General features: G+C 47.1%; 1 protein-coding gene across 4 annotated transcripts; it reads right to left on the minus strand.

Moving 5' to 3' along the window:
* Nucleotides 1–703: 703 nt before the first annotated feature.
* On the minus strand, nucleotides 704–25,093 carry RNFT2 (ring finger protein, transmembrane 2). Of its 4 annotated transcripts, XM_083873835.1 has the most exons (12): nucleotides 25,009–25,093; nucleotides 23,506–23,679; nucleotides 22,931–23,190; nucleotides 22,725–22,784; nucleotides 19,777–20,252; nucleotides 19,173–19,249; nucleotides 17,584–17,684; nucleotides 15,302–15,455; nucleotides 6,161–6,310; nucleotides 2,898–2,963; nucleotides 1,846–1,947; nucleotides 704–931 (listed from the first exon to the last, which is right to left on the minus strand). In XM_083873835.1, the coding sequence occupies exons 4-12, from the start codon at nucleotides 22,769–22,771 to the stop codon at nucleotides 797–799; spliced, it is 1,308 nt and encodes a 435-aa protein (XP_083729961.1). In that variant the 5' UTR covers nucleotides 22,772–22,784; nucleotides 22,931–23,190; nucleotides 23,506–23,679; nucleotides 25,009–25,093; the 3' UTR covers nucleotides 704–796. The 4 variants fall into 4 exon arrangements, with proteins under 4 accessions (XP_083729961.1, XP_083729960.1, XP_083729963.1 ...); XM_083873834.1 differs by having other exon boundaries at nucleotides 22,725–23,190; XM_083873836.1 differs by lacking the exon at nucleotides 704–931 and adding an exon at nucleotides 991–1,065 and having other exon boundaries at nucleotides 22,725–23,190.
* Nucleotides 25,094–25,226: the final 133 nt, after the last annotated feature.

Raw genomic sequence — 25,226 nt, forward strand, 5'->3', positions numbered from 1 at the left:
GGTGCTGCTGGAGAACCTCAGCGAGACCTCAGCCACAGGGATGGGGTTAATCCCTGTTCATTCCTGCCAGGGATCTCCTGCTGGAGCTCGAGGCTTTCCCTGCTGGAGGACCCAGGCAGGGCCTGGCTGAGGAGCACAGGGCAGACACTGAGTTTGTGGGATGCTCTTGGCCGGGTGCTGGATTTCCATCCAGACAAACCCAACTCCACTTTAACCTCCCTCTGCTCTCCCCAAAGACAGGGAAATCAGAAAGTCTCATCATGAAAATGAAAGAGGAAAAACATTCCCAGGGAAAGGAAGTGTCCTCTCCACCTTCACTGGTGGGGTCCTTCCCAAGCTCCCTGTGATTTTCTTAGGGTGACAGCACGTGCCATTTGTGTAATCAACTGGAAAAACAGCAGCTGGGAAATGACATTTCTCCAACTGCAACTTTGGACCCGAGGTTCTGAAGCACAGCTCAGGAAGAGTTCTCAGAGAGGTGCTGTGTAATTCTATAAAGCCATGGATTCAGGGAATGTAGGGCCAGGTAACATGAAGCTGCGCAGCCAGAGCACATGCAGTCACATCTCTGGACATGCAGTGTTTGCCCACACTAAAAGAACAGGAACACAGGAAACATCCCAGACATTATAACCCTGTCAGCTCCAGAAACACTCTGGAGTTTGCCATAACATAACCCACACCTCCCCTGCCCTTCCAGGGCAAAGTTTCTGCCCGGTCACAACAGTTCTGTTGGCTCAGAGCTGGGAGAAGGAGTGAAGGCCAAACAGAGCAGAGATCCTGGGTTTTCCTGCTGTCAGTAGACCTGGAAGTGGGCAGAGGTGGTGCCGTCCTTCCAGCAGCGCAGCGTCTCCACGGTGACTGAGCGGCACAGCGGACACGTCTTCTCCCGGTCGAACCAGAGGCACAGGCACTCCTCACAGAACACGTGCTGGGGACACGGGGACACAGGGACTGTCACCCCAGCAGGGAGGCAGCTGGCACAGCTGGCACTCCTGGGGTGTGGGAAGTGAACCCCAGGTTGCCAAAGCCAGTGGTTTAGCACTCTGGTGTTTAATAGCAGCACTAGAAAGAAACATTCCAAAGGTCTACAACAACACCTGGGCTGAGAGGGTTTTCCTGTACCACATTTCCATCCTCAGTTCCCTGAGTTATCTCAGTCCTACTGAGCTCAATTAACCCCTCTCTTCCCCCTGCTCCTTGATTATTTGCTTTATTCTGCAGTCCCAGTTTCCATTTTTCCACAAATGTCAATTTTCACCCCTTATCTCCTCCTCTCGTTTGCCCTGACCCCTCCCCGGGTTCTCTCCAGCACACACCATCCAGTGCCTGTCTGGCAGAGCAGGAAAAGGGCAAGGAGGGAGCACGAGGAGCTGTGAGGAGCTGAGAACTCCTCCACACATGTGGAGTCAGCAGAAATGTCACTCCTCAAAACCCCAGCTCTGCCAAGCAAATCCTAAAGCAGCTTCTCGGAGGCTTCCAGCTTGGAAACATCTGCACAGATGTTCACAGCAAGGCTAAGAAGCACCTTTGATGCACAGGATGGCTTTAATTTGATAACAATGTTATCAAAAGGGAGTATTAAAGTTACCCAGCCCCCTCAAGGGGCAGGTAAAGCTCTGCTCACTCAGGACCCAGGATCTGCACTGCCCATTGCAGCCCCTGCCCCTCAGGGCTGTGTCCATCCCACAGCCACAGTCCAGGGGTTATCCAGGGCAATAAATATCCACCAGGAGCTGGATCAAGATCCAGCAATGGAGTTCAGAAGTTCCCAGGCTGGCTGTGCCTCTCCCCAGTGCAGGAGTTCACTGAAGGAATGCCAGCAGGGCAGTTCTGGGGTCTTACCTGGCACAGAAGGATCAGAGGCTCCCTGAACTCTGCCTGGCAAATGGCACAGATGTCTCCTGCCTCACTGCACTGCTGGCTTGTGGCTCGGACTCCATAGGTCTGCCAGGGATGGGGGAAAAAACAAACCCATGTCAAAGGATTGGAAGGGTAAATGTGCACAGAGATTGCTTTTCAGATTCCCCACAGGGACCCTGGTGTTGTGTCACTGTTTGGGGAAGGGGGATCAGGGCACACAGGGAGTCTGGAGCTCTGAGCTCCCTGTTTGCCTTTCCCCTCGAGCTGACTCCATCTTTTAGGGCCTCCACTTGTGCAGCAAGGATAATGGAATTTAATGAGCTCAACAGGGAGCTGAGAGGATTAATTCAGCATCATTTGCAGGGGTGTTTAGATGGAGGGAGGTGTTATTATTATTAGCAAGTAGACAATAGAAGAAAGAGAACAGCAGCAGCACCCACAGACTGCCCACTTTCTCTTTAGATACATGGAAGGTAAATGTTGCTTCTCCCACTGTAACAGATTTCAGGGATACAGAAACCTGCTGAGGGAAAATGACCAGCCCAAGCCCAGGGAACAAGCAAGATAAGCTCTAACAAACTTTGATGAGGTTCTTTTCCTCTACAGTCTTTGATTTCACCCTTTTCAAATGTAAGTCACTGCAGCAGATCTAAATGCCAGCCCTGTGGAATGCAGTGCCTGGGATAATTCCTGTGCACTGCAGGGTCTCTTTCAATGTCACTGCACATCAGGCACCACAAAGTCCTTCCCACACTCTGCACTACAAAGTTTTGTCAGCTCCTTGCAGTTGGATTAATCCCCATTACAGAGAGCTTCCAATCAGAAAGAACAGGAACAATCTCTCTCCACAGCTGGGGCAGGGCAGGTGTCAGAAAAGGTCCCTGACACCCCTGACAGAAGCTCCCAGCTTGTCCAGCCTTGGGATAACATTATTTTATTCTGTGGTGCTGATGCACGGAGCACTTTTCAATTTTATCATTCAGCAGGAACAAGGTTCCACCTCTGAGATTGCTCCTCTCTGTTGAACTCCTTACCTGGGGGGTGCAAAGGACCTTCAGCGCCTTCCTGACACTTCCCACACGGCCACAGATGTCAAAAGACTGCAAAAAACACATCCCATTTTAGATAATTTTCACAAAACCTCTGTGTGTGTGTGTGAGTCCAGAAAGTCGGCAAACATTCTCCAAATGGATACTCAGAGGGGAAAAAGTAACAATGGTGCCAAAAAAGATTTCATGGTGATCATGAAATATGTAATAAATGGGAATTGACAGCGGGGAAGGGTGGCCAGAAAAGCTCTGGGAGCAGCTGACTGCAAACTGGGGACTTGACAGGACACAGAGAGGGGCTGGTACCAGGCTCTGCTGGGGACAATTGTCCACCCCACTAAGTAGGGAAGGGCTAAAATGAACCTGTTCCTATAGGGCAGGGAAGGGAAAGGAAGGGAAGAGGAAAGGGGAAAGGAGAAAGAGGAAAGGGAAAAAAAGAAAGAAAATAGCTTGAAAACCAGTCCATCATCTTTATCTTCCCTATCTGCTGGCAGAGCACAGGAAAAGACACTGAACTAAACAAGATGTGCAAAAGTAACAGTGCAAGGACCAGCCCTGCATCAGCTGGGGCTGGTGGCACAGCAGGAGCTTCTGGCTGTCACCTGAGGGCAGGGGAGGCTGTGATGCTGCAGCTGCAGAGCTGGAGCAGCACTGCAAAGGCACAGAGAGGAGTTGGCTTTCTGTTGTTTATGTGTTTTTGGTGAGCTTGATTGAGTGGGCTCACTGCAGGGAATGCCAATGAGCTCATCCTGCAAGGGATGTGGAAGCAAATGAAGGCACCAATAATGTTTCCAGTCAGCACACACAGGGCTCCCAGCCTCCTTCCAGTAATGCTTCCACTCAGCAGCCACCACCTGGGGCTGCCCACTGCCTCAGACCTTCCACCTCCTGCCCGGGGTGGGGATCAGCCCTTTCCCCCGGTGCAATTCCCAGCTTTTCCTGGTTGTTTTGCTCACAGCATGACCCCAATGCCTTTGCTCCCGTGTCTCCTCTCTCCCAGCCCTTATTCCCCCCTCATTTCTTTCCCTCTGGAGCTCCCTGCAGCCCCAAGAGCTGTGTGTTTCAGAGAGCCAACATCCATTTCTCACCCGTTTTTTGCTGTACCAGCCATCATTTCAGAACTGGGTCACACACAGGGACAGGGCAAAAATACAACCTGGATGCTCTGCTTGTGAACACCTGGGATTTCTCCAGCAAAACCAGAGGCTCACGATTACAGAGACCAGACAGAGGCACCAGCACAGCTCCCAGCAGCTCCCAGTAACCTCCTGGAGGTGCTCCTGCCCCCTGTGCAGGGGAAGGGGACACAGCCCCAGCCCAGCCCTGGAATTTTGCCAGGACAACAGAAGCTCTCAGTGCCAAATTGGCTTCTGTGGTTTTTCTAATGTGGTTTGTGGCTTTGCTAATGTGGACTCCTTTGGGGATCTTTTCAGTGTCTCAGGCAAGGAGCTGGACCTGCAGCTCTGGTGACTGGAAATGGGATGAGCACACTGAGGGCTCCATGCCCTGCACTGGGAGAGGAGTTCTCCCTTCCCCTTCCCTCCCAAGCAAAGTCTTGGTGTGCACAGGGCTAACCCTGACCTGGACACAAACTTCTCAAAATGAAGCTGCTTTTCCAGTCTAGACCACCCCAACTCTCCCTACAAAGGCTCCACAGGACAGGAACATCAAGTTAACCCCTAAGGAACTGTTCCCACCTGTGCCTCACCTGGGCTCTCCTGCCACAACCCTGTCCCTGAGTTCAGCTCAGCCCTGGAGGTCTCAGCTCATGGCTGAGCTGTGCTCTGAAGGTGCTGGTGTCCAGCTCAGCTGTGCCTTGTTCCAGATCCCCCTTCTCTGGACAGCCCAGCACCTGGGGTGACTCCTCATCCTCACCCTGGGCTGCCTTATTGCTGTTGGACTCTCTCTGACCCTGGCTGGGGAGGCCTTTCCCTGCCAGCTGTGGTTTTGAGCTTGGCTCCTCTTGCTCCAAGGAGCAGAATTCCCCACCAGCATCTTCCCACTCTGAGGGCTTCTCCAGCTGTAAGAAATGGCAGGTGGAACTGCATCCCTTTTCCAGGTGTTGAGTTACTTTTGCAAGGAGGGAACAAGAAAGATCATTTGTTCTTGTACACCTGTGGTGTGCACACCTGAGCTGCCAGAGGGGCAGGGAAGGGTGGGTACTGCAGTGGGTGCAGGCAGTGACACCTCTGAAAGGGCCAACAATCCTCCCCCAGAGCACAGAGAGAGGAGCAGGAAGGAGCTGGGGCTGAAGGGGAGTGCAGGGAGCTGCCCTGGCCTCGTGTGCTGCTGTCCTGGCACTGTTTGCTCTGCCTTGGCATGGTCTCAGACCTGCTGTGACCACATCACTCCACTGACCTCCTTCCTCTGCCTAATTTGCTGACAAGAACTGTACAGCCCTGGGCAGGAGGGGTTGCATGACCCTATTCATAAACAATACAGAGCTACACTATAACTCAGCATTGCTCTGCTCCTCTGAGCTGTTTCCAGCTTGGATATATCCTCTGTTCCCCATCTTTCAGCCTGATCCTGCAGAGCCACAAGCACAGACAGGGATCTGGGATGGAGCAAGCCCGGCCCTTCTCAGAGGGGTGAACATCTGGTTTATCACAGTTTCCTTCAGCTACTGCTCTATCTCTGGGCAGGGTTTAACACACAGCATTAGAATTACTATTATTTTTAGCCCTGGGACTCTTCTGACTTAATCACACCTGCTCATCTACACTTGTACCAACTTTGTGCTCTTATTTTTGAGGAAACATGAATTACTCCTGTCCATCACTTGTACCAGCCAGACCAAGACCTAGAATGGGATCTGTTTTATCCAGGCAGGATTTGGATGCTGTTTTCTCTCCCTGCTGCACCCAGAGCTGTGAGTGGCTGAGGAAAGCTTAGAGACAACCATGTGAGTGTGTGCAGCCTGCCTTTGTGTGGCAGCTGGAGGTGTGGAGCCAGCCAGCACCTCTGCTCCCCCAGGACCAGCTCCCCTTCTCCTGCAGCCTCTGCAGAGAGGGATTAGCAGAGCAGCAATGACTTCATGAGTCTGATGCAACACTGGGAGCAGCCTCAGATCCTCCTCCAGCCCAGCAGTGCCCACATGCTGGGGAGCAAAACGCCTCTGGCAGCTGGAGCAATGCTGCAGTTTCCTGGGCAGGGTCAGCCACAACCAAAAGGTGCATTTGTCCCTTTGTGCTGCTCCCCCTGCCCCTGCCACAGCTCCCAGGGCTTGTTCAGGAGCTGCTGCTCACCTTGCAGAGGCTGTACATGATGATGAGGATCCCACCCAGGAAGTAGCTGCTGGATGGATCATCTCCCATGATGTATTTGTACCACAGCTGGATGGGCACCAGGGAGCGGAACAGCTGGCTCAGCTCCTCAATAATCAGATAAAACTTTCCCTGCAAGACAACCAGGCAAGTGAGACGTGATCATTATCAGGAAGTCAAAAGAAGAACATTTAATTTGTGCAGGGCTGGTGTTCACTGATCACTGCACTGTTAAATGGTGCAGAGACCACACTCATGAGGTGCAGCCATTTCTCTACAGCCCCTGAACTCTGTGCCTAGAAAGGATAATTATCCTTCATTCCTCCACAGGGCTCTGTCACTGACCCAGCTGTGCTGCAGTTTGGAATTTTAAACTTTACAGCACGTTATGAGTAGGCAATAAATTGTATCTGGACAATGCTGCAGAAGAGCAAACGTTAATATGGAATTAATATTATGTAAATTGTAGATATTATTATTAGTGAAAAAAAGAAAAGCAAGTTAGATCTCTTTGACCTCACACCTCTTCTGAAAGTACAGGGATTCAGTGTAAAGTGACCCCAGTCTTCCTGACAATTTTTTAGGTAATCCCAAAGAATCAAATTAATTATGCTTGACAGCATCCTTCCACTTCCCCCCAGGTGTGTGTTGGCTCTTGGGCAGCGCACAGACAAAAAGACTGGTGCTGAAAATCAAACCCTCGGGGCATTTAAAACTCAAAGGGACCAAACAAACCTTCCTGAAGACCTCAAGGTGGGGAGGGGGAAGTGTTGAAATGCTTCTCTCTCAAAAGAGACTCAAAGAATGGGCAATATCCTTTGTCAACCTTCACCAAAGCCTGAATAAGTGCCTAATTTAGGGCCACCCCCAGTTTGCTCTGTCCCACGCTGTTTACAGGGACAGCTGGGGGAAAACCGAGCCCAGAACGATTCTTAATCTGCAATGACATTATCCGGGCTGAAAGATTTGGGTTTGTCCTGTCAAAATCCTTTTATTCGCTAAGCTCCTGGAGAAGGGGAAATTCCCCTGGAATTTTGCTGTGTCGTCCCAGTTAGCTCTGTCATCAGTGATGTCATCGCAGGCCAATCACTAATTGCTGAGGTGGGGATGGGGATTGAGTCCTGGCAGCCGGGCTGGCAGCAGCCAGCGCCCTTCCCCGGGGGCTGCGATGAGATCACTCGCAGGCCATCCTGCTGCTCCCGACAAATCCAATCCTTCCCAGAGCTCTGGCACGCTCATGATCTCATGTCCCCCGGGACGCGAGTGAGGTCACACCAGCGGCTGCTATCGGACCGGGCTGCTTCCCTGCCCTCCGCACCCCCATCCCCATCCCCATCCCCGTCCCCATCCTCATCCCCGTTCCCATCCCCATCCCCATGCCCATGCCCGTCCCCATCCCCGTCCCCATCTCCATCCCCGTCCCCGTCCCCGTCCCCTCCCCTGCACCACTCCCGGGTGGCATCGCAGAGCAAACACGGAGCAGCAGCAAAAACCGCCAGCAATCTGTTAAATTAGCAGAGAGGTCTCTCTCCAGCCCGGCGCTGAGATGCAATCATCGTTTATTTTGGGCGCTGCTGTGGCACAAATGACAAAGCTGTCACCGTGTCCCTCCACAGGGCTCTGATGAAAGCTCCCAGCAAGATAAAGGCAGCAAAGTTTGCTTTCTCCAGCTCGTCCCTCCCACCCACGGTCCTTCACGGATCCCCGCTGCCCCAGCAGCTGGGCTGGGACAGGTCACTGCTTGCTGTCCCATTGCATCAGACAGAGCTGCTGCATGCAGCACCCCGGCCATTCCCGGCTGGAATCCTGCTACAACACAACTTCTGAGGCACTGAAACAGCCCGAGGTGTGAGCAAAGGTGGGTCTGGGGCAGCCCCAGGGCACAGCCAGGCTGTGGGGGTGGCAGTGGCAGCAAGTGACAAACTTCAGCATCCAGCCACAACTTCTCCACTCTCCCCAGAGCCTTCACAGTTCCCTTATCTGAGGGAAATCTTCAGATTTCAGGGGTGACTGCAGGGCACCAGGATTTTTTAGCAGCTACAAACTTCACTCCTAAGAGTAAAGTTAAGTTTTAAGGAATGCATCCCTCCATGCAGCCCCCAAGAGCAGCACCCACCTGACCATTAAATATCGATAAATTTAGAGTGATTCCAGGAGAGAGGAGCAATACAAGAGCAACTGAGCATCATTTGAAGAGAACTACAAAGTTCTAAGTCTTGTCAGGCATCTCAGTGCACCACACCAGCCCCTTTTTTAAACCAGGAAAAGTTCAAGGAAATCAGAAATAATTCTACAAAGGGCTGATGCAGAAGTGAGGCCCTCCTTCTGAGCCAGAAGCTTGAAAATGAGGATTATTCCCTATAATTTCAGCAGCAAAATGTAGATTTCTGATAGCAGGAACTTACTGCAGACAGCAGCCATCAGTGGGAAGCACACTCAACATACCTGTCTGCCACTTCTCAGCTCTGTTATCTCTTGGCTATCTGGGTTACATTTTTCAAATCAAATCTTTTCTTGAGCTGTATTTTGTCTGAAAAATTCAGCTAAAATATACCAGGGGGTTTTGTTTGTTTTTTTTTTTTTCTTCAAGATTAAACCTGTATGTTATATGAAGCACAAACATAATTTATTTCTCCTGTGATCTGACTTGGCACCACAGCTTGAAATAAGGCAAGGCCTGTCTCTGTAAGGTGATTTTTCCTATGTCACAAAAATCTGTGTAAATCAGGGAATTTTCTCTGGAATGCACTGGAAACAGATTGAAGAGCTCTCTAAGATCTGCAGAATCCTTCTGGTGAGCCTGTGAGCCAGCCCCAGTGCAGGACTGGACTGTGCAGGAGGCAGCTGAACTGCAGAGATTAAATAAGAATTATTACCTAGAATTCTGGCTCCTAATGAGGGTGGGGTAGAGAGAGAACAGGAGGCAGGCTCTGCTCTCATCAAGGGTTAAGCCTGGCCAGGAAGTGAGAAGGGCAGTGCTGGCCCTGCTCCCTCTGAGGGAGCTCTGTGGGAGCTGCTGCTGCTGCTATCAAACACTTCATTAGCACACGTGGGGAAGGGCTGTGCTGGGATCTAATTTTAGCAGCTCTGCTGATGAGCCTCAGATACCACATGGTGAAATTTTGATTCCTTTTTTCAGTGCTCTGTTAAAAAAACAAGTCAGTGACTTGTGTACAATCCCCCCATTTTCCTGAACCTCCTTCACTACATAGAACGACCATTTTTATACCTCAAACCAAGAACTTATTTTGAAAGAGGGAAATTCAGCATTTTCATACAATTGCACTTTCCCCTCTGTAGATGCAGTATTTCAGTCTGTACTGCACTGGTTTTGCACACTGAGCATGTAACTTCTTGGTATTTTGTTACATCCTCACTACTTGATGGCAGATCTGCATCTGATCCTTTCCTGCCATTTGAGCTCTGCTCAGAGGAGCACATTCCTAGAATTTCTCCAGTCCCTTTATGACAACAGCACTACAGAAAACATTTTTAAAACCCCTTTATTTTCCTGCTGCTGGCTGACCTCAGGGACAGCTTTTCTCTGCATTTTCTAAATGAGAACCTGAGACTCAGAAAGACAAAGGTCAAGGTAAGGTTGTTTTGGTGTCCAAGCTGAGGTGTTGGGATTCGACTTTTTATAAAGCACTTCATTTTACAGATCATGTTACCATTAAAAGCTGAACCACTGACTTCAGTTTGCAGCTCTACCTGACTTCCCTGGGCTCACACAGGAATTATTTGGCAAAGTACAGGACAGGATTTAATTCTCCAGTGTAGCACTCAACTTGAACTTGTAGAAATGTTCTTCCAGCAGCCTCTTTTGTTTCCTGTGAACTTTCCAGTTGCTGCAACAGCTTTTTTTTTTTCAATGCCTCTCCTTCATCTTTGGGGCGTGGTGATGGAGGGGAGAAATCTCACAGAAAAATAACATGGAACAGCATAATTAAAAATTGAATCCCAACCCAGGCACAGCAAAGGGGGCAGGTTGCAGCAGCAGAGGCAATGCTGATTCCCCCAGAGCCTCCTTGTGCAGCCTCTTTTGCCATAAGGCTGTGCCTCAGTGCACATGTGCCTCCCCACAAGGAGCAGAGGCACAGCAAGGACTGACACAGCACAGTCAGGGCGGGGGATGCAGGAGAAGTGAGAGAAGTTGCAATGAGGCAACTGCAAGGTGTGATTAGCACTCGAGGGGAGCTCCAAGTCTCACTTGTTCTGCTGCCAGCACCATTAGGGCATGTTCTGAACCAGGGAGATGCTGGAAAAAGCTTTGGAGACCTGCTGGCAATTTGGATCAGAGGAGAGCAGGCTCTGCTGAGATTCCAGGTCATGGTGCCAATAGATCAAGCGTTGGGTAGGAGCAGTAAAACAGAAAACTCCCAGATTTACACAGTAAACTGCATTGTGGCATGGAGGACATGGGTGAAAACCCATGCAGGAGTAATGTCAAGGTGGGACTAGAGGGGAAAATGAGAATTTTAGTTAATGCACAACACTTCTGAAAATCACATCTTTTGTATCTTAAACTGGAAGGTTAAATCATTGCAGTGAAGAGCAATGATCTTTAAAAAGTTCAGTAGCAGTGATTTGCATAGCAAGCTTCCTCAGTACCTGCTCTTATGCTTCAGTTAGTTTTTTAATTTTGTAAATAATAAATCCCACACTTCTGATTCTGGGACAGCACATCAGTCCCAGCTGCAGCAGGGAAAATTCTTTGCAGAACATCCTGGAGTTCCTGTGGCTCAGGAGGATCTAAGCTCAGACTGCTGTCCATGAAGGGTGAATCTGGTTGTGAGTGAGCTCCCCCAAAGAGGATCCAAGGTCAGGGAGGAGAGGGGGATGAGAGGATGGGCTGACACCTGCCTGGGAACGCCCCTTCAACCACACTGAGAGGGAAGAGCCGGAACAAATTCCATATTGCACTGACAAGGACCAGGAACATCTTTCCCTGGGTATCTTTTATTAAGCATTATCTACCAGCCAGCTCTGTATTTTTAGAGGACTCAAATACTCCAAGAAACTTTTTTTTTTTCCTTAGGACAAAAAAAAGGTGCCATTTCAGAAGGAACATGGAAATTAATGTGCCAGGTTCCATGGCAGAGCTGTACCCATCTATGCAGCACCTGGATGTGCACCTGGAAAAGGTTTTTGGTCCAAAGTTCAAGTGCAGGATTTGCAATTGCTGCCACATCCAGGCCAAGTTCTCTCTGACCTGACTTGATGAGATGGTACTTTAAAAATAAAAAGCACTAATAAAACAATCAACTAGAAAAACCACCAAGCATTTTGAAAGCTGCAGTGAGGGGCCAAGGTCAATGTCCTCCTGCATTTTCACTTTTTCTGGAAATGCAGTCCCCTGTAACTTGGCTCTGCATTGAGCATGCAGAGAAAACTCTTATTTAGGGCTTTCTTAGGTATCAAAATGTCCATGGTATCTTTGTTCCCTGTAGGGATTCACAGGTGAAAGAACTTGGGATAACAGTTCCTTAGAGTTCTGTTTGGTTTGGTTTGGTTTTCTTTCTCCCTCCCCCCACGTTTCACTCACTTCTCCAGCTCAGATTGCTGACAACAACATGAGGAGGGGATGGGAGGCCTGCAGGCACCTGGGATTTCCTAAGTGCAATCTTTGGCAACTGTGTCTTTTTATTATTTATTTCCTGATTTTGAATTCCACCCCCCTCAAGCTGTCATTCCTTAGCAGAGAAAATGAAAAGCTGCCCTTGATGTGTGCACAACAATGGAAGCCTCTGCAGGCCACATGGCTCCTGCAGTTTAATTTACTTTAATTCATTTTATATTGAACCAAATGATCTTATTTGCCTTTTCTAATGGAGAGCCTTCAGCCAAGCCCCTCCTTCCAAAGGAATGATGAGCTCAGCTGTTACTGAAACTTGTTCCCAGCTCAGTGTCACAGCCTGGAGGGAGAGAGGGACACCTCCAGCCACAGCTCTGATCCTTCTGGAAGCTCCAGAGAGCTGAGATCAGGCTGATGCTGGGGTTCCCTTCCTTTTCCTGCTTTTCTCTCCAATTCACAAGCTCTTCTCTCCCTGCACTCCAGCCTGATTGGAGTCTCACAGCCTCTCTTGGTGCCTCTGTTTTCCAGGTTGGTTTGGAACCTGGGGAAGTCTGGGATTATCTTGTCAAATACTCAGTCTTCCATCGTTCTTTGGAGGAGCTGCTTGCAGAGATCTTGAGTTTGAGTTACTCAGGCTTGGAGAACTCTGGCTGGCTGTGTCCTTATAATAAAGCAGCTCTCATACTTCACAATTCAAGCACCCAATATCATGGTTTTTGCCCCCTGTGCAAAGACAAACTTTTTCTGCCCCTCAGTTTTAGTTTGCTTTTTCTCAGTTAAAGCATAAACTGATGCTACAAATCACAGAAATTTACACCAAAAGTTGCCCTTCCTGTGGTGGGCCATACTAGGAAAACATGACCCAGGTACTTTGGATGGGGGGAACTGAGTGTTCTAACCCAGATTTTTCATGTGTTTACTCACAGAATGAAAAGATGCATCCAACTGATGTAAGCAGAGTTTAGTGCTATTCACTATTTTCACTGATGATCTTGATGGAACACAGTAATGTACAGCTGACACTAAACTGTAAACACAATTGGAAAAAGGGATTATATTCCAAATTCATCTTGACAGACTGGAGAAATGGTCTAAAAAACAGGGAGGGAATGAAGACAGTCCAGAAGAGAATAATAAGATCAGGAATTAACAATCTCTGAGAGAAGACTCAAAAAATTGTCAGTGTTCAGTCTACAGACAAGAGTGAGGGGAGATATAAAGACTGATAAATAAAAGCAAGAGCCACTCAGTATTCAGAGAAGACCAGGATCCCAAAGAGCAGCAGGAAAAGCCAGACTAGTTTTGCAAGTGCCTTTGAACTTCCAAGATGAGGAAAATCTGAAGGGCCAGCTGAGAGTCTGAGTGCAGGATGATTAAAGTTCCCCACATCCCATCCATGGGCAAGTTTCAGGATCTACTGCTGACTGCCAGCACGAGGGGGCTGCAGGGGAGCTCAGGATTCAATCCCTCTGTGCTGAACTCCAGCCCTGAGAGTGCAGCAACCTCCACTTCAGGCCCTCTCTTAGGGGAGCAAGAGGCTGCTGTTCAGGGTAGTTAAATTGGCACAAAAACTTCTCATTGTATATAAATACCCACCTTGAAAAAACCAAGCTCTACTGAGTTAAATTTATATTTCTGCAGCAGCCTGTTACCATTAAGTGAGAACTACCCAGAAGTTAATAAACTCCAAGCTGGGCTTGGAAATATTACTTGGAGGACATTGGGAGGAAGAGAATTACTTTTATCTGGCAAGTATTCAGACAGAAAACTTGATAAAAATGTTGGTCAAAGTTAATGTGCCTAAATTGCACTAGAAGTGTTCCAACTGAGCAAACGCTTTCATTTAAACCCTTCACCTGTGCAGGCCAGGAGCCAGCAGGGTCAGCAGGCTCAGGGAAGGAGCCCAGCTATGTGATCACCAATTACCACTTCCATGGTGTCCTGTGGCCCTCCTGGAGCCCTCCCATCCCAGTCTGATCTTGCCTGATTTGTTACACCAGATCTCATCCTTGGCTGCATTAGTGAGTGGGGGAGAGAACCAAACCCAGAGCTGGTGGAGGGGGACAGCAGTCCCAGGTGCCAGGGGACAGCAAGACCATCCACAGCATCCTGAGACAAAAAGGGGCTTAAAACAAGTGAGACACATTGCTCTCCAGAAAAAGGTATTAAAAATGAAGCATCTGTGCTCTGAGTCATTACAGGCCCTTGACAGATGTGATCCTACCAGCCTCTCACTGGAGCTGCAAATAAAGACCCCTTCTCTTTCTTCTCCCCAGGCAAGGATTAATGACTACTTGGGATGGCTCTCAGACAGGCAAGCAAAGGCTGTGAACCTTTTCCAACACTGCCATTTATCTTGGGAAGACTATTCACATCACTTCTCCCTCCCTCCCCAGCCTGGATTATGCTCTGACCCAGCACATTAATCTCCCAAAATATAATAATAATAATAGAAGAAGGAGAAAAAAAGAAAAAAAAAGCTGGACAATTGCCAGAAATAAATTAATAACCATCTCAAATAGCCCTGCTGTGCAGGAACAAACTGCTCAAGTCCCCTGCCACCCATGTAATTTCTAAGCAAAACTATTCCCAGTTTAGATACCCCCTGAAGTGCCCTGCCTGAGACTTTCAGCAATTAATGCTGGTACCTTGCATCTACAGAGTGCCTTTCACCCCAACAGCTGCCAGAAGTTTCTTTACTGAATGCAAATAAGACACATTGCTACATCTGTCCCTGAGATGTGGACACTACTGAGTGGGGGAAGAGGCAGCATGAGAGACCCGTAAAAGTAAAAACATATTGAAAGGCGTTTTAAGAGAGAGAATGTAGGGAGAAACTTTTAAAAGTTAGGCTTTGTCGACATATGGTTTCATGAACATTTTAATACATGATGCATTTAATTAAAATATTTCTTCTCCCATGATTAGAACTGGTGCTGTCTTTTGTGGCATCAGTAGCTTCAGTTTAACCCAGTTACTTTTTTGACCCAAGTGGGAAGGCAAAGAGACAAATACTTGAAATTTCTTCCAAGGAAATTATAAGGATCCTGCTTCAGAAATATGAATTTTCAGAAACTACTCAGAAAACAAGACTTAATGAGAAAACCAGTTACCTAGCTGCTAGCACTGATTCCTCCTCAAGCAATGCTCAGCTCACCTCTCTGGACTTTAATCACTGCTGGCAGTACCAAACCCTTGCTCAGGTCTGTGATGGCTCAAAAACCAGCCCTCGACCCGCAGGTGACCTTCTGCCAAAGGTTTATCAACAGATTTTAATGTTTTTATTCTTCCATCCATATTTGGCACTGGCAGAGAGTGCCCAGAGCAGCTGTGGCTGCCCCTGGATCCCTGGAAGTGTCCCAGACCAGGCTGGACAGGGCTTGGAGCAGCCTGGGACAGTGGAAGGTGTCCGTGCTCATGGCAGGGGGTGGCACTGGGTCGGCTTTAAAACTAAAACCATTCCATGATTCTCTGATTTCATGCTGCAAATGTGTGGCAAAGGTATGAGATTATCAAAGACAAAGGTTTTTGCCTCAAGAGTCTCCTACCTTTGACTTGACAGCGAGGATGATCTTGGGCAGGGCCACGACGAGGCATTTCAGGGCAATGGTGAGGTACTTCAGCACAAAGTCTGCGATGCCCACGATCCACATCAGGTCGAAGAAGTCCAGCCTGTCCAGGTTGGGTTTCAGGAATATGAGGCTGAAAGAGACGTCAAAGCTCAAATACCACTGAGGAGAAGCCTGCTCAAGCTCCTTGTATCCACTGCTGGCTAGAGAGAGCCCAGAAACTCACCTGAACTTCAGGGAAGTTCTCAAGGCCAAGAGGAGAAGACATACAAATCAGATCTGTGGTTCCTCTGGGCCTCCTGACTTTGCTCTTGCCCACTTCTACTGAGGTCAGGAGGCTTTCCCACAAAAACAGGACCCAAACACCTATAAAGCCTGTTTTGGAGCACAGCAGTCTCCATAACCTGCCTTTCCCAGTGCAGCAGAGCCTCTGGTGTGCTGACAGTGCCCTCAGTGCACAGGGATGCTCCCTTGGGTCTGGGTGTCACAGCTTGTCCCTGGGGAGTCCTGCTCAGAACAGTTCTGGCTCCTTGGAGAAGGGAACACTCTCACAGCCCCTGAGGCTGCTTTGCCACAGGGGCACAGTCCCTAAAGCTCCTTGTGCACATCAAACAAAGTGGGGACATAAGAAATTCTGCACCAGCCACGGCAGAAAGGTGAGAACTTCACACGTGTCATGCTCTGACAGTGGCCACTGCCTGAAGCACAACCAGAGCTGGGCTCTGCCCATGTTCTTACCTGACCCAAAGATCCAAAAATTAATGCCCCTTACATAATGTCATTTACTGGCCTGAACATTTGCTGTTTATAAAAGTGGAGTCTGGGACAGCAGAATTGCACCCAGCAATGGGCAGGAGATACTGGCCTGAGTAATAATGAGAACTAGACCCTGCTCAGGCTGAAAAAACAGGATTCACCTTCAGGATATTTACCTGCTAAAGGCTCATGGTAGACAGCAAAAACTTAATAGGAAAAAAAAAAAAAAAAAAAAAAAAAAAAAAAAAAAAAAAAAAAAAAAGAAAAAAGGAGCAAAGTAAAGTAACCAACCCAAAATGAAAAGCCTGAACATGAATTTAAAATACTCACAAACACTGGCACAGCACAACAGGTAAAATTACACCCTAAAAACAGAAACAAAATCAGAGACTTTACTACTATTCATGCACTAGAAACAAGAAAAAAATAAATCAGGAAATGAAAAATAAGCCAAAAAGAAACAAAACTGAAGCAGACAAATTTCTAATTTGACAAGCCTGGCTTGTGAACAGTCAAAGGTGCTCACACAGCAAACAAGAGATACACCAACCTGAGCATGACACCACTGCAGCACTCACAGGAACAGGGCTTTTCTTGGAGCTGTGGCCCAGCCTGTCCACTGGTAATAAACCACACTCTAAACTGTCTGCAGGATGGCCCCAAACTGCTAAAATCCCTTTATTTTAGATGATCTGGCCTTTATTTTAAACTAGTCCAATTCATGCTTTTAATGTTGACCACCTTACCTCAGAGACACACAGTCACCCTGTGGTGCAGATTTCCCCTTCACATCTCTCTGCCATTCCTGTTCCTTCCTTTCCACTCCCTCCCACGAGCTCCATCCAGACAATCCCAGGGCTTGGCCTCTCCCATTCTGACCTACACATTCAAACCTCCTCAGCTCTTCCCCTTTCTCTGCTTCCTACCTGTCATTATTCCTGTCTGCTTTATAAGAAGTGCTGAATCAAATCCATCAGCACAAACCTTTCTGTATTTGAGGACTAATTCAGTCCTAATTCAGGATTTGCAAGGCAAGGCTATCCTAATCACCCCACACCCAGGTGCCTCCAAGCCCTGAGAACACTGGAGTAAAGCTGCTATTTCCCCTCCTGTCCCACACTCCAACCTTGATAGACTGAAAACACCAAAGGGAGAGGAAAATCAGTGGGTCAGTCCCTCACTGCACTTTATGTTCAGCTGCAATGGTCACAATGGGAATTCAGAGGCCATTTTTGGAAAGGATCCACCCTGCTTTGACACCATCACACCCTGGCCAATTTACACACTGCTTATGTCCTTTACTGACAGGAGCATAACCCACTGGTAAAGTGACACACACACTCTTTTCCTGCACTGCAAGATGTTACAAAGATGTAGCAAAGACAGCAGATCCTTTAGGCACACACACTTCCTCCCACAGTGTGGGGGAAAAGTGGGCTTCTCCCTCTTTTCCCCCCTGGCAATTATCACCTGCTCCCCTCCTGTACAATGTAAATTTTGCTCACCTGTTGTAAAGCTGCTGAGAGCTGAATGTGTAAAGCAAGTACAGGGTGTTTCCAGTGAGAAAGGCCAGGATCCAGAAGACAACCAGCACTGATCTCTTCTCCTAAGCAAGGAAATGAAGCAGAGTTATTTGAGCTCAAAATCTCAAGACTTGAGCTGAGCCTTCAACTGCTGAAAAATCCAACCCAGGGGATGAAAATATGTAACAAAGTGTTCAGTAATTAGTTTATTTACACAGGACTAAGAAGTAGTCTGTGAGGTAAAGACATAAATAAGAACAAGCAGAAATGCCCCTCACTCAGGTAACCTTTTCAATGGAAATTATTGAAATAAGTTGGTGAAAACGACAGCCTTACTTGCAGAATGCATCTTCAAAGTTGGGATCTTTCTCGGGACACCTAAAATCTCCTGATATTTAAAATGCAGTTTGACAAGCGGATTAAAAAAAGTCCATTCCACATATTGTCCTAAATTCTGAGCTGTCCCTGGCTGGAGTGACAATTCATCAAAGGGGTGTTTTATAAATAGACCCAAAGTCACTCAGTGGAAGGCTCAGCTAAATCAAATCTAATCCACCACTACATGCAGCACATCTGGGTGTTATCCTAAAGCATGGAGGTTCTGGAACACCCATTTTTGATTGAAGAAATAATTAAAGGTCAAAAGAAGTGCAAATTTTGCATTTCAACATATATGGAATGTTACAGAGAAGCTGGATGGCAGAAGATCTGTCCTGGGTCTTGGCCCTTGGTAGCTTTGGGGAGTAAATCTTATTCCTGAGAGGAAAACACCCACCATTTTTCTTGTGAGCTGATTTATTAAGAAAGGAGGTCCCTGTAGCTGTTCTACAGCCAGGACTGTTGGGCTGAGATTTAAAGCAGGCAGATTAAGGGGCACAGTACTGGAAGGCCAGAGGTGCAGAGTGCAAGGCAACAGCAATCTGTTACTGAGTTGTGCCATTTATCTGTTCATTCAGTGCTGGATCACACTGATTCCACTGCTGCTGGTAAATACAAGCTTGCACTTGTGCCACCCATGTAATTTTAACAAAAAGGCAATTCTAGCCTTGTGCTTTTAGTGCTGTTGAACTGTTCTCCTGACACAGAGGATCAGAAGACCTGAAACAATCTGCTGGATTCTTTATATTCTAAGCATGCTATGCACAGAGCTTTATAAAGCTACTAGCAAGCAGTATTTCTATGAAATCTTTCAGCTGATCATCTCAAAACATTATCTAAATGCTAATAAGCTAAATCTCATCATTATCAAGTCAAATAGGCTTCAGCATCTCTGCTGTACATGATAGAAAAACAAGGTGCAGAGAAGGGCTGGAATAGGCACTGCCAGGCAGAGGCAGATGCAGATTACAACATCCCTGACCTGTCCTCTATTTGTTTTACTATGCCACACTTCCACAAAAAAGCAGGAGACAGACTTTGGGAGAGCATCAGTGGGGCAGGAAGAAGACAGATCTGCATACATATAAATGCATTCAGCCCTACACTGCAATCAAAGGTTCAACACAGAGGCTCTTTTGTGCATGGAAAAGGATGTTTTCTGGGAACAGAAGAAGGTAAAATGCTGCACTCACCTTCAGAGCCACCTGTTCTCGGAGCGTGGAGTTGGCGTAGGCAAAGGTGCTGGCCATGCCAATGCACACAGCAATTCCTGCAGGGAAAGGCTCTGTCAGAGAGTAACTGCTGCTGCTGTTTGACTTGATTTCACAACCACCACCCCACCAGCAAGAAAAGAGTCTCATCCCTCTGAACCCTTCTGTGCTACACAGAAATCTTTGCTATCACCAATGTAAGCTCTCCTCATCTCTCCTAAAGAGAGCTCTGAGGGAGAAGCCCTGGTACCATCCTCAGCCTCACAGGAACGCCAAGGAGAAATCAGGAAAAGGAACAGTACGGGTCAGGACAGAAAACAGATAGATCTGACCAGGATGAAAACCAGCATGGACTGAAAGTAGGGTGAATTTACCACATGCATTATCCCATGCATTTGAGTGTGTTCCCTTCATGCTAACTCCCTCTGGACACTGCCACATGGACAAATGTCATGTATCAGACATCAGAGTTGATAAAGCCTCCCAACCACACTCCAAAAAGGATGGATGCATCAGATATGACAGCCTGATAAGGTTTCCCAACCACACTCTAATCACAGTTCAAAAAGCTCTGAGGGACGCTCACCAAGCTTGTGCTGGAAACAAACTTTGGCCAGGAGGATGAGGATGAAGGGAAGCCCCTTCTGCAGCCAACCCACCACGGCTTTCAGCTCAGACAGGGCCGGGGCCGGGGTGCCGGCGGGCTCCTCGGCGCCCTCCTCGGCGTGGCCGTGCCGCTCCCCGGCCATGTGCAGCAGGGAGGGCCCGCGGTGGTGCCCGTGGTGGAAGTGATGGGCCGGGGCCCGCCCGTGGAACGGGGCCCCCTCGGCGCGGCCCGAGCCCTCCTCCCTGGGGGCCGGCATCTGGATGAACACCTCGCCCCCTCCGGCCGCCGAGCCCAGCACCAGCCCCGAGGGGAAGGGCGCGGCCGAGATGGAGCCCGAGGGGATCCCGGCCAGCCCCGAGAAGAGCTGCTGAGGGGAGGAGGCCTCGGCCTTGAGGCTCTCGAACACGCCGCTCTCATCCACGGCGGCCTCCGAGCTCACCGTCTGGCTCCGGCTCCTGCGGGGACAGAGGAGTGATTAAATACAGCACAGAGCTCCGTGGTGCTTTAGCCCGGCCCTGACTGCGGTGGTTCCACAGCTCCTCACGCACTATCACAACTCCAAGGTCGCCAGGTGCTTTTCTCTCTATTTCCTGTCAGGAAGCCACAGCTGCAGAACTAGAGGCCTCAGACAAGATCAGAGAGCCTCTCCAGACCTGACCAGAACACATCAGTTCCTTCACCAAAAATGAAGCTCCCAAACAACCTGTTTGCTTTTGGGGAAAACCAAATAAATAATACATCCAATACCAAATCCGGTATCTTCTGTAATGATTTGAGTATTTAAAGAAAAACATACAAAACCTCATGGAACCTGACACAGCACCACCAAGTCAAGTCATACTATAAACAAATAAATTAACCAAGCTAACTCAAAGCAATGACCTACCCCAATATCCTCTGTCTTTATTTTGGGACAATCACTACCTGCCCACTGATGAAGACACAGAATCACCAGGGGAAAAGAAGTGTTGACAGCTGCTTGTGTGTCCCTGACCTGACACCAAAGTGAAGGATGTGCTCATGGGTCCAAATAAATTCTTTTATTTTGACATTTTTGGCGAATTGAGGATAGATGCACCCAATTCACTGGGCACTGGACAGAACTGGTTCTGGCACTGATTCTTTCCTAAGCATGCTGGAATACAGCCAGATCCCAAAAAGAAAGTCTAAATACCTTTATCCTAACAACAAAGGACAACAGGGGTTGGGTTTTTTTCTCCACTAGAAGTCAATACAAGGAAAGTTTAGGTGAGAGGGAACAATGCAGGTAACAAGTAGAATGATCACCAGGCAGTAAGTGCCTGACAGACACCAAAAACTTCTCTAACCTGCAAAAGGAGAGTAAACAATAAATAAACCTCAGCAAGAGGCAAAGGCCACAAATAAGGCACGTTGCAGAGCTTTGGTCCCTCCTGATTTGAATCCTGGGAGATCTCTAACTTTGGGAATAGTGGTTACAAGTTGAGAGAGCACACCCTGGGCTCTCAACCCTCTCTCCCCCATGGGCTCCAAAGCCTCCCCAGGCATTCACAGGGCACAGAGCTCTGCCTTTCACCTCCCTCTGGGGACACCTTCAAACTTTTCTGACCAAACTTTCCCACTAAGCAAACTCCTAATAATGCTTTTTATACCTGCACCCCATTCCCACTGTATCTCCACAGGCTCCTGCAAGGAATCAAGTCAACAAGACATTGCGCACCTCTTTCTGGTCCAAAATATTCATCAGCCAGGTCTTTGAATTCATACCTAACATTACAATTCAGGGATGTATAGACAGCTTAGGGCTGGGAATGTAACAAACAGCCTGGGAGGAACCCAGTATTACAAATAAAGACACAACCATTGTTTGGAATAATATTACCAGGATACAGGAGCGTGCTTTCGGCAGGAAGGAATTAATCTGTGACATGTTTATAAACAAACAAGGTTTGTTTGTTGAAATTGTGAGGCTGCTGAAGTTAACAGAAGTGAAGACCAGTGGTAAGAGCATTTCCTTCTATAGTTAGACTAACTTCAGCCTCTGTTCCTGAATATGTATTTACCTGTTAGAAATCAAAAGCATCATGAAGAAAAAACTGAAGATGGCTTTCTTTCCCCCTGAAACTAAGAATGGTACCATGCTAGCAATGGCCACGACATAAGGCTTCAACTCTAATTGCAAAACCAATATAGAAAAGAAAATATTTACTAATGATCTTTCCCTTATAATCTCAGCTCAAACAGAGCAATGAAATTCATTAGTTCCTTCTTTGTCTTGAAGTAATTAGATTAGTTTCTTCTTTAGGAATAAAAGTAAAAAAAGCCATACTCTAACTCTGGGAAAGCACCAGGGAATATGCAGTACCAGAACAACAACAGTGGCAAGGCTCCCTTGCTGGTTATAATTACAGAAACAAATTAGATGTATTCTACTTCTAAATACTCACATACATGAAGATAGATACAGACTCTGGGAAGATGTAAAAGGTCACCTAAACTCTTTATAAAATACTAAGTCAGAGTACTGGGGAGCTTCAGAGCAGCAGACTTTTTAAACACCTCAATAAGATAAAAGTGTAAATGGTTTCTGTCCACACAGGTCAATCAATCCTTGCACACTGACAGTACTCAGGGTCCCCACAGAACTGGGCCATGAATCCAATTCCTCCTCCAGAGCTCCACGCATCCTGCCCATGCCCAGCCAGCTGTGCCATCCTGGATCATCCTGAAACACTGTGGTTGGCAGCAACCAGTAACTGACAGGAAGCAGGAAAGTAAACTTGTCTCTAGAATCCCCAGACTCGAGCAGCCCAGCCACACCACACGCACAGGAATTTGATGTCTTTCTCAATTCTGGGCTTTCATCTTCTAAAACACCCCCTACTCCTAAATCAGAGCACTTCTCTTGGGAGAGGAGCACGGAGGACAGAAGAAGGGGAAGGATTTACCTTTCAGGAGGCACGGTGTCAGTGTTGCTGCTGTGCCGCCTCTGCATTTTCCTCAGCACCCTAAAACACAGCACGCTCAACATGAACCCTGTGGCTCAGCAAATCCCACAGTGGATACTGGCACAGGCCCCGGGGACAGAGGGCTGTGGGACCCGCTCAGCTGGGGACATGGCTGGCAGGAACCATCTGCTGCTGTGACACAGCACCTCCAGCTCCCATTTGTTCCTCAGGACACTTGAAGAGACAACTTTGAATGGCAAATGAGGGCACACAGGTGTTCAGGCTGGGCAGGATTCAGTCAGGTCCCCTTCTGCAGGAGGTGGCAGTCACCAGGAGGGATGGCATGTCCTGGCAAGGAACATGGGGACATCTAGCAGTGGCTCTCAGTGTGATGTGTGACTCAACAGCCTCTTGGGAAATGAGATCCTATCTTCCTTTTCTGCAGGGACTCCTTTGTAAAGCAAAACTGAGAGGGAGGAAGAAAAAGAAAATATGTAAACATTTTTAATGAAAAAAAATACAATTAGCTCATGACAATATTCTTTTAAACAAGCAACTCATTCATTTTAATCTAAAGAAATGCCATTTGAAAAGTCTGGACACTAGCTCCAAAATACTACAGCTACTTAATAAAATGTAAAGACTAAGATTTGAATACTCTTGAATATAAAAAGTTATAACATTATTCATAACACATGATAATATATACATAAATGTGTAGCGCCTGTGTAAAGGCCCAATGGCTCTGGGAAGGTTTGCCAGCTGTCTCAAAGCACAGTACCTGAACAACAGCTTTATCCAGAGGTGAAAGGTGCCACAATGGGAGAGATGGAAGCCCAAGAGCATGCAGACATTCACAGAGGGAGCACTTCAGACAGTCCAGATTTCAAACTCTTCCCAGATCCTTCAAGCCAGTGATTGTCAGCACCTGGCCCCAGTGCTGCCACGGGCCCACCTGGAGGAAGGACACACAGAGAGTAATTTTCAGCACAGCATGAAGAGTTTTACCTCTCCATCTCCCTGGGAAAGGCAGAGGGGTGCAGGAACCCTGGGTGCCTCAGGCCCTGCCCATGTGCATGACCCAACAAGGCTTTTCCTGTGGGATTGGCACCTGCAGCCCTGCTTCCCACACAGGCACTCCCTGGGAGTGCTCCCAGAGCTGGACTCTGCCTTCATCGTGCCCATACACACACCTTTTGTGACACACACATATGTGTGTGTGTAACAAACACATACAGGCATAAATGCACTTATATCCATGCACATGTAGCACAGAATATATCACACACAGAGAATATATATTTTATATATACATCTATACATACACATATCTACATATATACTTACATATGCATAGATGTATAGGTATAGATCTGTTCATATGGACCTACACATCCATCTATGAGCACAGTCCTACACATATACACATATATATGTATAGATATATATACACATATACGCATATATATATACAGACGTATCTATTAATATGGTTCTACAGATATAAATACATATATATACCTATATATACACACATACATAACACATATATATAGATATACACATATATACATATATATACACACATATACATTATATATATATACACATTACATTAAAAATTCTATACATACACACATATATATGTATATATGCATAGGTATACATACATGTATCTGCATATATATACAGACATATCTATTAACATGGTTCTATAGATATAAATACATATATACATCCATATATACACACACATATATACCTAACACACATATACAGACATACATATATAGATAGATATACAGACATATATAGATATGCATACATATATATAAAAATACAATTCTGTACATACACGCATATACACATATATACATGTATAGGTATACATACATGTATATATGTGTATATATATGTACGTATATATATGTATCTATACAGACATATCTATTAATGTGGTTCTAGAGATATAAATACATATATACATCTATATATATACACAATACACATATATAGACATACATATATAGCTATATAGATATAATTATATATACATACACATATATATAGACATACATACATAGACGTATATACATATATAGACATATCTATTAATATGATTCTATACATATACATACACATATACACACACATATATACATTATATATATGACATACATATAGAGATATATACATACATAGATATAGATTATGATATAGATATAGAGACATATATATATATATATAAATACAATTCTATACATACACACATATACATACGTACACACGCATAGAGACATAAGCCAGGCCTTTTGTTCCTATCAGGTGGGGGAAGGAGGTTCCCGCAGGACCCCGTGGCGCAGTGCCCGCAGTGCCCGCTGTGCCCCTGTACCCAGCGGCTCGGTCCCGGTGCCGGTCCCGGTGTTGGTGTCCCGGTGTCCCGGTGCCGCCCCGCGCACGCCCGGCCGCGATTTCCGCCTCCCCGCCCCGCCGGCGGAAGCG

Source organism: Zosterops lateralis (assembly GCF_965231275.1).
Source record: "Zosterops lateralis genome assembly, chromosome: 17".
NCBI classification, from domain to species: Eukaryota; Metazoa; Chordata; class Aves; order Passeriformes; family Zosteropidae; genus Zosterops; species Zosterops lateralis.

Coding starts and splice junctions, on each gene's coding strand:
- RNFT2 (XM_083873834.1), bottom strand. CDS start 22,807: ATGTTGAGCGTGCTGTGTTTTAGGGTGCTGAGGAAAATGCAGAGGCGG. Junction 17,685..19,172: donor GAGAACAGGTGGCTCTGAAG/GTGAGTGCAGCA, acceptor TTCCTTGCTTAG/GAGAAGAGATCAGTGCTGGT. Junction 15,456..17,583: donor TCTCAGCAGCTTTACAACAG/GTGAGCAAAATT, acceptor CGTCTCTTTCAG/CCTCATATTCCTGAAACCCA.